Raw genomic sequence first — 12418 nt, forward strand, 5'->3', positions numbered from 1 at the left:
AAAAATGTCAACAAACGACGGCGTAAAAATCTGAAATAATTCAGTAACAGTAGTTTCATCATCACCTCTGGATTTCAAAAATTGATTTCACCTAAGTAACCACAGGCATATATTGGTTCATTTTTCTCTTTGAATTGAAACACAATTCAACTCAAACATAACCTCAGTTCATTATTTTCACAGTCAAAAATATACTCCCACTTTCCGTTCGTTCGATGATCCTTTTGAAACTCTTCGAATGTTTGATAGTCACTCTGCTCGAGCTCCACTCCAGTCAAAATGTCCGAACGTAGCTCCTGTAGATGTGGCCGTTCATAACGGACCGTTCAAATCTATTAATGAAGACAATATCCTCACAAAGTTAATCGTCGTGTTGAAAAATGAAAAAAATTAGCATGAAAATAATTAGAGCAAAAAAAATTGTCGTTATTGCCAGAATTTTTTATTATACAAGGTGCCATTCTTTGACATTGAGACGATGGACCATAGCTTCATTTAGTTACTTCTTCTTACAATTCCTACTCAGTGAAGTGTAATATATTCAGATCCCATTCAGCTCCGTGGTTCATATTCATTTCAACCGCAGTACTATTTGAATATTTCGGTGTGAAGAAGCTAATTTGAAAATATGACATATGGTTGTGAATAGTGCAAATATCGATGAAAAACTCCAACTCATGATTAATTTCATTTATATTTCTCATTTAGAGTCTTCAGGACAGCCATAAGAGACCAAGATATCTTTCCTATCTGAAAAATAGAATGATTTGTTGTTATCCCCCAAAAAATTATCATTGTAAAAAAACATGGCATTTAAAAACATATTTGAGTTTGCTAAAATTCGTTCAAACATATTTTAACGACCAGAAAATAGGTCGAATAAGTGAAATCCTTCAAGTGCCTTCTGGTAATCCTGTTTTGTTTTTTACTGTCAAATTTTCAAACTTCAAATGTCTATATAGAATGTCAATTATCAAATTTCAAATATTTCCTGTTTCCTCTCTCTCTTTATGGTTGCTACCACGCCACTAGTAAGTGCCAAGCATAGCCAGTGAAATAATTTTAAAATTTCAAAATCTTTTATTAAATTAAATAAGTTTATTATACTTTTTCTGAAACTCTAAAATTGAATGTGTGACACTTTTCTACATGATGGAAAGTATGAACTTTGTTTTTTTCATTGCAACGTCTGACTTTTTACTATAACCTCTAATTAGTACGTACATTTTTTGCCTATTTGTTTTACAATTTTGCTGCAATATTTTCAATTTCTTGTAGATGTCTTGATGAAGGGAATAAACATTCTCGAAAGCTCGACCATATAACAAAGAGTATTCTTCAAACAACCGCCCAGTACTTCGACTGCATCCCTAACAATATTCTGTATTTCTCCTTAACTAGTCAGTCAAGACTACCCTTCGTTTTATATATATATATATATATATATATATATATATATATATATATATATATATATATATATATATATACATATATATAACAATTGATTCTATACTGCTATTTCTAAAAGTTTTTCTATTGGCGATAATGTATTAATCTGAATTCACTTGCATGACCAGCTGTTTCAAATACTTGTTTCAACATTTTAGAATTTAAGATTTCATGGATACTACATTTATTATCAAATGACCCAATTATATCATTCAAATCTCTTAAGGTAATCAATCTGAAGGTGCTGAAGGGCAAATATAAATTATTATCCAAATTGCTTGCTGATCACCTAACCGCGCTCTGCCAGCATGTTGGAATATTCATCAGTAACACACCACTTTATTATAATAATTAGAAGTGCAAATAATCTAAATTTCTGTCAAAACACTGTACATACATGAAGTCAAAAACGGACATAATCAAAATATATTGTTGACGTCAATTGTTGATGTCATTTTCGTTTACACTATTGCGCAACAGATTGCGCTTTTCCGTTAATAAAAATGAATACAATTTATTATTCAACATATTACAAGAGAATTACGCCACCTATCGATAATGCTGTATTGAAAAGTTTATATGGAATTGGATCTTGGTAAGATTTTGCTTCAGATGACAAATTCTGAACGAGTACTATTCTGAACACCAGAACTGTGTCACTCTTCTCGATGCGCGTTTCACAAACCATGTTGTGCTGTCTTCAGCAGATGAATTCCGCACAGTCTTCGTAACTTATTTCACTGTGACAAAAAGTATATTGGTCAGACCAAACGAGCTATTGAAACTTGTTTCGAAGAACACGCTGCACACATCATTTTTCGGAGACCAGAGAAGTCAAGTGTCGCTCAAAAAGCTTTGGAGGACGGGACGGTGGAATGAATTAAACACTATCTGAAATTGTTGAGATCGGTACTTAACACTATACTTGTGGAAGCTTTCGAATGTCTGAAAATATCAAATGTAGTATGAGCACCATGAACAAAGATACCATTCCAAACATCCCAAATCAACGGGTATCAAAATCATCAAGGTGTATCATCCAAAGGAGAAAGTGAAGATGTACTCTGTTAGATATACTTTATCTCCAGATGTCAATTAAGTTGGTAAAATGCGCAGCGAAAAGAGTTGGAGCACTATTTGTTTTGGATTTATTCTTCGCCAGAGGTTTATTTTTCAAAAAAAGGCTCAATATCCAATACTAATCATGAGTAATTTGAAACCATTCAAATAAAGAAGAATTCAAGTGATGAAATGTGGATTTCTGTTTTGTTTTATTTACCTGCGTCAGTACAATGATGTTAAGAAGTAAGTTTCCGTGCTATTTGACTTTATTTTATATAAATTCTGATAACTTCAAAATCAACTTCGAAATATCGCTCTATACGAAACTGTTTCCAGGATCGGACTCTGGAATAAAGAAGAATTAGGGTATGGTTTTTTATACACTTCAAAGAAAATAATTCCTCAGCTCATGTATTTGTAATTGATGCTTTATACTTGCATCCTTGGCGTGAAATAAGTTTTACTCGCGGTTTAACCACTGACAAGTAATTTGCGAATTCCTAGCAACAAATTCCAGTATATTATTATAACTGAACTAAAGTTAGACAACCCAGACCAAGCTTTCTTGATTGAATTGTATACAAGTGTATACAATGAAAAATCAAAATTTGTATACTGATTGTTTTTAAAAGACCCCACCAAATCCAGTGATCAGAGGAATAGTCGACATAACTGAAACCACTATTGGGCTTTGCGACATTTCAACTTCCATGAAGTCATCCTCAGGGCAATATAATATGAAACATAAAAAATATTGTACAAGCATAAAATGTATGTGTAGTTACTTCTTTGAACATAAGCAAACAACAAAAATTGAGTTATCATGAGAATGTAGATGAAAAGTTAGGAACAAAGCATTCCGTAACATTTTAGTTACAAAAAATATAAACGAATTACTCCCAAAAAACGTGAGGTACATACATATTAGATATTATATAAGAAGCTGTATCGAACATATTTTCCGGGTCTATTGGACGAGTTGCTAGACATTATTAAAGGCGATCAGACAACGGAAGAAATGTTACAATATTCAATTTTTTATACATTTCACGTTTTTTTGTCTTTAGTGTAATTTATATGATCTTTCCTAACTGAAATTTCATTTAATACTTTATTTTTATCTGAATTCTTTCAGTTATTTTTGAAAAAAACTTCTCATTTAGCAAATATAAAACTGGTATAAACAATTCATTAACCGAACACTAGTGAAGTTACTGTGAGAAATATATATGGTTGATTGAAAGTCAGTTGTGTATCTGGATGAAGATAGACTTATATGTTTGAACGTGTGTAATTGTGTATGTTTATAAGTTTATATGAATGAACCTCATCGTTGTTATATAAATGTAAATAAAGACATGGATCCTTGCTACATCAACCGCTCCGACGACTGAAATGTAAAATGAGAAAATGAAACAAAAGGTGACCCAAAAAAAAAAAGAAAATAAGAAAACAATTCCGAATTCCATATATATATATATATATATATATATATATATATATATATATATATCAACCCCTTTCATATTTGAAGGGACCAAAGCAAACAGTGACCCAGGTACACCATTGAATACACAAAAACAAGCCCAGAAAGAAGAAAGTGAAGAAACACCCCTCAATATCCAAATTCCACGAAGAAAAACCGTTAAATATACGGAAATAACACACAACCCTCGTAATACCACAAAAACAGATACAACAAAAAAACCAATCAAGGAAAACACCACCGAACGACCAAACACAAGACACAACTCAACATCGAAGTAATCACCGCGTTTTCAAACTGTTTATCTTTAGGTTTATAAGTCCAAATCAAACCACGTCTCTAGTCTTATGCATTCCCAGATTGGGTCAAATCCCCTAATTAATTAATCTGATGATCATACTCTATATTCTATTACTCTACTACTAATTCTATTACTCTATTACTAATTCTAAAATCCAAAAATGGATCAGTATATACGCGATTTCAAAGTCAGCGAAATAATAACTTATCCATTGGAAGATATTATGGAATGCACTGATGTTTTAACTATCAATTCATTGAACAATAACTTCAAAATATTAAGCATGAATATTCGTAGCATCAATAAAAATCTTGATCTGTTTAAAATTCTTCTACAAGGGTTGAATTCAGATATAGATTGCTTGATTCTCACTGAAACATGGAATATTGTTGACCAAACTCTGTACACTATTGACGGATATGACATGCTATATAATGAAAGTCACTATAATCAAAATGATGGCGTTGTAGTTTATGTGAAAACATCATTGAATTACACTTTTAACCGGACTGAAATTTATAATAATATTAACATAATGGACATTAGAATATCCACTACAGGTAGAAAAAATATAATTGTTACAGCAATCTATCGATCCCCAGATTCAGATGCTAGATAATTCATAAATAGATTGAATTTATTTCTAGAAAACACCAAGAATACTGATGATATTTATATATTTGCAGGAGATCTTAACATCAATTTATTAGATCCCGACCAAGATATATGTTCGGATTATCTGAATACTTTGAATGAGCATGGTTATATATCTACAATCAACAAACCGACAAGGGTCCAAGCCAACAGTAGCACTTGTATAGATCACATATTTCTAAAATCGAGTGTTGACATTCAAGACCAAATAATACCAATAATCCTAGAAACAGCAATAACAGACCACTATACAACTATTCTTCAAATTATGTTAGAAAATGAAACTCGTAATAACAACAAACAAACTAAAATCATCAAGTACATTAATGAAAAAAAACTCAACGATACGTTCAAAAGTATAAACTGGGACCCGGTATTCTCTTCTAATGATGCAGATTTTGCGACAAATATATTTATTGATATTATTTCTGATTCGGTGAATGCATGTACTGAGGAAAGAAAATTCAATAGGAGACATAAAAAAATTGCACCTTGGGTTACTGATGGTTTATTGAACTCTATAAACAAAAAAAATAAAATGAAAAAAGCTCTCCTAAGACAACCTGATGATACTGAACTCAGAATTGAATTCAAAATGTATAGAAATAGACTGAACACTATCATAAAAAAAACTAAATCAAAATATTATAAAGATCGAATAGAACAAAACAATCATAATACAAAAAAATTATGGGAAGTAGTACAAGAAATTAGTAAAACTGAAAAAACACACAAATATATTGACTCCGTTTTTGACGAAAGTGGGCGGGTGTTGACAGACAGAAGAGATATAGCCAACGAATTCAATTCCACATTTTCAGGTATGGGAAGGAAAATGGCCAACAAAATCAAAAAAGATCCAAACTTTGTCTTTGGACGAATAACTATGTCCAACTCGTTAGTCTTCACTCCGGTAGACTCAGCTGAACTCCAGATCATAATAGGAGAACTGAAAAATAAAAAGGCAGTTGGTACCGACAATCTCAGAGCTGAAACAATTAAAATTATATGTTATCATATTATTGACCCTTTGAAGCATATTGTGAACAAATGCATTGAACAAGGTATATTTCCGTCAGCATTTAAGAGTTCAGTAGTAATTCCCGTACATAAAAAAGGAGATACTCAAGAAATAAGTAATTATCGTCCCATATCTTTAATAACCCACCTTTCGAAAATATTTGAAAAAATAATTAAAAACAGATTAGTCTCTTTCCTCAACAAATATAAAATTTTATCAGAACATCAATTTGGCTTCAGACAGAAGACATCTACTGAAGACGCAATAATTGCTTTAACAACAAAAATAACAGAAGCCCTCAATGAGAGTCGCCCTTGTCTATGTATATTTGTAGACTTGTCGAAAGCTTTCGACACTGTAAGTCACCGTCTCCTTCTGCAGTCACTGGAAGATATTGGTGTCAGAGGAATCTGCTTGCAGCTCTTCAAGAGCTATCTAAATAATAGAACTCAGTCAGTAAATGTTGATGGTGTACTCAGTGACGCAAAGCCGATTGACTATGGAGTACCGCAAGGTACAGTCCTAGGGCCTATACTATTTAATATATATATCAATGGATTGTTCTCATTAAGATGCTCCGGGGATATAATTGGATTTGCTGACGACACAGCTATATTTTATAAATCTGATAAGTGGGAGAACCTGAAACTTGAAACTGAACACGATTTCGAAATTATAAAAAAATGGTTCGAGCACAAACTACTTACAATCAACACAGACAAGACTTATTATTTACCGTTTAGCTGCAGCTCACCTGGACTTCCCGATTTCCAAGAATTGAAAATAGAAAGCGCCACTGAAAAATTTGTCATACTACCTGTAAAAAAAATCAAATACTTGGGAATCATCATTGACTATCGCTTAAAATGGGATCTTCACACGGCATACGTATTAAAGAAACTAAGAACCATTCTATTCAAATTCAGAAAACTCAAAGAAAACATACCTGTGGGCCTGATGAGAATGTTATACCATGCATTAGTAGAAAGCCATCTACGCTACGGGATTCTAGCATGGGGTGGAGCTTTGAGGACGCACATAAACCAATTAGAAGTGATACAGAGGAGATTCATAAGACTGATTTACTCTAAAAACCTCAGATATCCTTCTGACAAACTTTATTCTGAATCACAGATCTTAGACCTGAGGCAGTTATACTTCTTCATCACAAGTATTAAATATCATACTTTAAAACACTCCAACCAACTCCCTGCTCATAACTATAACACACGAATTAAAAACTATTACAAACTTCCTTCTATGACTAAAACAACAACACAAAGATCGTTTTCTTACCTTGCACCAAAATGCTATAATCACATTCCGGAAGAGATTAAATCTCTGAAGAGCACTAATATGTTCAAAAAACAACTGAAATGCTTCATAAATAGCAACCCGAGAAATGTGATAACCGAATTGTTAGATAAATAATGCTTACAGTCGGTCTGAGTTTACCTAAATCATGCCTCCTACTTTTTGTATCAAAATCAACATAATCGACTCCCGGTTAATCATATATTATATTATATTATATTATTCATTGTCATATGTGTATGTATATATGTGTATGTGGATGTATGTGTGTGCGTATGTATGTGTATATGGGTATATGTGCATGTGTGTGTATATATGTATATATATGTATATATGTATGTGTATATATGTATATATATTGTCAAGTTATTTATTCATTTTATTCGTTTATTTATCTATATATTGTGGATTTATTTATGTATTGTGTATTTATTTATGTATTGTGTATTTATTCATGTATTGTGTATTTATTCATGTTTTTATGATATTTATGATATTTATTTATGTATTGTGTATTTATTCATGTTTTTACGATATTCGTGTATTTATCTATGTATTGTATATTATTCATTCATTAATTCATGTTATACTAGGCGATATCACGCACAAGAAACATCTTTTTCGAAAATGTTTCTTTTGTGATGCCTTTGTTTGTTCACCCCTATTTTATAATATTTTGTTGTGATCATTATGGTGAATAAACTCATTATTATTATATTATTATTATTATTATTATTATATATATATTACAATGTAGGTTTTCACGGATGGTAGAATATGATGTGTTGTTTTTTCGGTTGTTCATCCGTTGTGTACTATTCGATAGTCGACGTTTCGCCATCATCTCAGATGGCATTATCAAGACGAGTTACTGCTTCGCTTCGAGAGGTGTAACTATCGAATAGTACACAACGGATGAACACCCGGAAAAACAACACATCATATATATATATATATATATATATATATATATATATATATATATATATATATATATATATATATATATATATATATATAAATATACAAATATGAAAGTTATTGAGTGTCTTGATATAGAAACATAAGTTAATATCGGACATAGCACTCATGAAAGTGGCAAACCATAGACACGTGTTTCGGGCTTTTGGCCCATCATCAGTATGGTGCAGCCAAGTGTAAGGATGGGCAACACTTGATTACCAAAAGATAGAAGTATAGAAATACAAATGCACGAAGCCACCAACAGGAGCCAACCGCACATTTGTGGTTTCAGTTGATAGATCTCGTGTTCACTTTCATGAGTGCTATGTCCGATATTAACTTATGTTTCTATATCAAGACACTCAATAACTTTCATATTTGTATAATTTCCTGGACCCGGATGTCACGCAGGTAGCTATAGCTGCCTCCGTGGTGATTTTGATAGTTTTCTTGTGAACACGAGATCCATCAACTGAAACCACAAATGTGCGGTTGGCTCCTGTTGGTGGCTTCGTGCATTTGTATTTCTATATTTCTATCTTTTGGTAACCAAGTGTTGCCCATCCTTACACTTGACTGCACCATACTGATGATGGGCCAAAAGCCCGAAACACGTGTCTATGGTTTGCCACTTTCATGAGTGCTATGTCCGATATTAACTTATGTTTCTATATAAATATATATATATATATATATATATATATATATATATATATATATATATATATATATATATATGGAATTCTTGGAATTTGGAATTGTTTTCTTATTTTCTTTTTTTTTTGGGTCACCTTTTGTTTCATTTTCTCATTTTACATTTCAGTCGTCGGAGCGGTTGATGTAGCAAGGATTCATGTCTTTATTTACATTTATATAACAACGATGACGTTCATTCATATAAACTTATAAACATACACAATTACACACGTTCAAACATATAAGTCTATCTTCATCCAGATACACAACTGACTTTCAATCAACCATATATATTTCTCACAGTAACTTCACTAGTGTTCGGTTAATGAATTGTTTATACCAGTTTCATATTTGCTAAATGAGAAGTTTTTTTCAAAAATAACTGAAAGAATTCAGATAAAAATAAAGTATTAAATGAAATTTCAGTTAGGAAAGATCATATAAATTACACTAAAGACAAAAAAACCTGAAATGTATAAAAAATTTAATATTGTAACATTTCTTCCGTTGTCTGATCGCCTTTAATAATGTCTAGCAACTCGTCCAATAGACCCGGAAAATATGTTCGATACAGCTTCTTATATAATATCTAATATGTATGTACCTCACGTTTTTTGGGAGTAATTCGTTTATATTTTTTGTAACTAAAATGTTACGGAATGCTTTGTTCCTAACTTTTCATCTACATTCTCATGATAACTCAATTTTTGTTGTTTGCTTATGTTCAAAGAAGTAACTACACATACATTTTATGCTTGTACAATATTTTTTATGTTTCATATTATATTGCCCTGATGATGACTTCATGGAAGTCGAAATGTCGCAAAGCCCAATAGTGGTTTCAGTTATGTCGACTATTCCTCTGATCACTGGATTTGGTGGGGTCTTTTAAAAACAATCAGTATACAAATTTTGATTTTTCATTGTATACACTTGTATACAATTCAATCAAGAAAGCTTGGTCTGGGTTGTCTAACTTTAGTTCAGTTATAATAATATACTGGAATTTGTTGCTAGGAATTCGCAAATTACTTGTCAGTGGTTAAACCGCGAGTAAAACTTATTTCACGCCAAGGATGCAAGTATAAAGCATCAATTACAAATACATGAGCTGAGGAATTATTTTCTTTGAAGTGTATAAAAAACCATACCCTAATTCTTCTTTATTCCAGAGTCCGATCCTGGAAACAGTTTCGTATAGAGCGATATTTCGAAGTTGATTTTGAAGTTATCAGAATTTATATAAAATAAAGTCAAATAGCACGGAAACTTACTTCTTAACATCATTGTACTGACGCAGGTAAATAAAACAAAACAGAAATCCACATTTCATCACTTGAATCGAGTCATTCCGACCGATATAACCTACAAATCAAAACAGCAAGGCTATTACCTGCCGTTTTCAACGATGATCTTCGGAGGACAGATCCGTATTCAGCAATTCTAGAGGAACTAAGTTTAAAAATGAACGAAAATTCAAACGGGACTTCTGACTACAGGAGTTCCCAAAATGAACACTCAACTACTAGAACATATTCCGAAACACTTGCTCATCAGCAATACCCAACGAAAGACCAAGCCGTCATATTTTCATCAGTAGAAGGAGCTCAACTACAAGACTACCTCATCTCACTAGGAGAAATAATTCAACCAAGGAATATTTTATTCTCTTCGCGGCTTTCTCACAACCGTATATGCATGTACCTGGCAAATAAAGAAATAGTCGAAAGATTCATGAACAACTACGAAGGCACCATAGTAGTTAACAGCGTAAGACTGAAAGCTCGCAGGTATATAACCCTATCTGAAAGACTAGTCCTATCAAATGTTTGTCCAACAATCCCCAACGAAATTTTAAGTAGAGAACTAGAAAACCTAGGTATTAAACTTCTTTCTCCGATGACCTTTCTCAAAATTAACTCTCCTCTACCTGAATACAATCATATCTACAGTTTCAGAAGACAAATATTTATAAACCCAGAAGAAAACCCAATCCCTGATTCATTAATAATATACCATGACGACACCCCCTACCGAATATTTTTATCAAAGGATAATTTCACGTGTTTTAGATGTAAAACAGCAGCACACTGTAAAGCACCAAATGATACCACTTCTGAAAGCACCCGATCAGAATTACCCTCAGTAAACACTGAGCAAATAATCAATAGTTCAGTACTCAACAAAGATATTGTTGAACGTATACCATTGGAAAGCAACAACAAAAGAACTTTCGAGGAAATTGTCACCCCACCCGAAACAGCAAATATTCAACTTGAGACTAGTGACACACCGATCACATTTATAAAGCCACCAGAAGTTCCACAAAATAGCAAAAAACACAAAACCAATAAAAACTTTGTTTCCGCCAACAAACAAGCAGAGTCAGCCAAGAACTTTATATCGGAACAGGCTCCCCCGTTTATACTCAATTACACCCAAATTACCGATCTACTTGACAATATCTACGGATCTCCAGAACCCATTAATATAATAAAAAACTATACAAATGACATGACGGCCTTGATTGATATGCTCACGAAGATACATCCTTACCTTAATGAAAGATCGATTAAAAGTAGATGCACCAAACTTAGAAAAAAGATATTAGCTCATCTCCAAACCGAAACACAGGAGATTAACCCCTCCGACATTGAAAGTGACTCCTCGCAAGACACCACTTACTAAAAACATATAAAAAAAAATAAAAAAAAAAACCTATCCACATTCGATCTAAATAATTCATTTTCTTCTATATTGCAATGGAACATCAACGGCTATTACAATAACCTACCAATGCTTCAAATTCTGACATCGCAACAAAACCCAGATGTAATCTGTCTCCAAGAAACTAATTTCAAAGACGGCAAAGAGGGAGTCCTGAAATATTTTGAAAACTATTCGAAAAATCGAAACAACCCATCCAAAGCAAGTGGGGGAGTCGCCATACTGGTAAAAAATACAATAGAAGTAGCCGAAATTCCAATTGAAACCAATATGGAAACAATTTCATTCATATTTGTAATATATACTTACCACCAGGAGAAACAATAGAAAAACAAGATTTAATCAACTTATTAGAGCAAATTCCACAACCTCGTATAATTACTGGCGATTTTAATGCTCATAATTATCTCTGGGGCTCATCATACATCAACCAACGAGGACGAATGATTGAAGAAGTTATGGAACATTTTCATCTCTCTCTGCTGAACGACGGTACGCCTACGAGACTTAACGTCCAAACAGGAGAATCAACCCCACTTGATTTAACTCTATGCGATCCAAGTTTAACACCGAGACTATCATGGAATAGACTCGACTACACTTTCAATAGCGACCATTTTCCTTTATTGATATCCAACATGGAAATAACGACTAATGAAATTTCCACACCTATTCCTAAATGGAATATGAAATCTGCTAATTGGAATCACTTCTCACAACAAATCGATGCACAAATGACCTC

At 32.6% G+C, this 12418-nt stretch overlaps 1 protein-coding gene across 3 annotated transcripts in view; it reads right to left on the reverse strand.

The window, feature by feature from the left end:
* Positions 1-357: 357 nt before the first annotated feature.
* The window catches only part of LOC111503147 (uncharacterized), a 60298-nt gene continuing 48237 nt past the window's right edge, over positions 358-12418 (reverse strand). For 2 of the 3 annotated variants that reach the window (XM_074181166.1, XM_074181165.1), the window contains exon 7: positions 358-750. In XM_074181166.1, coding sequence (XP_074037267.1) covers positions 688-750 — 63 coding nt within the window. In that variant the 3' untranslated portion in view covers positions 358-687. The remainder of the gene's footprint in view (positions 751-12418) is intronic. The other variant, XM_074181167.1, reaches the window with a different exon arrangement.

Source organism: Leptinotarsa decemlineata, unplaced genomic scaffold, assembly GCF_025532065.1.
Source record: "Leptinotarsa decemlineata unplaced genomic scaffold, Ldec_3_MD MMD2_tig00026307_RagTag_RagTag, whole genome shotgun sequence".
NCBI lineage: Eukaryota > Metazoa > Arthropoda > Insecta > Coleoptera > Chrysomelidae > Leptinotarsa > Leptinotarsa decemlineata.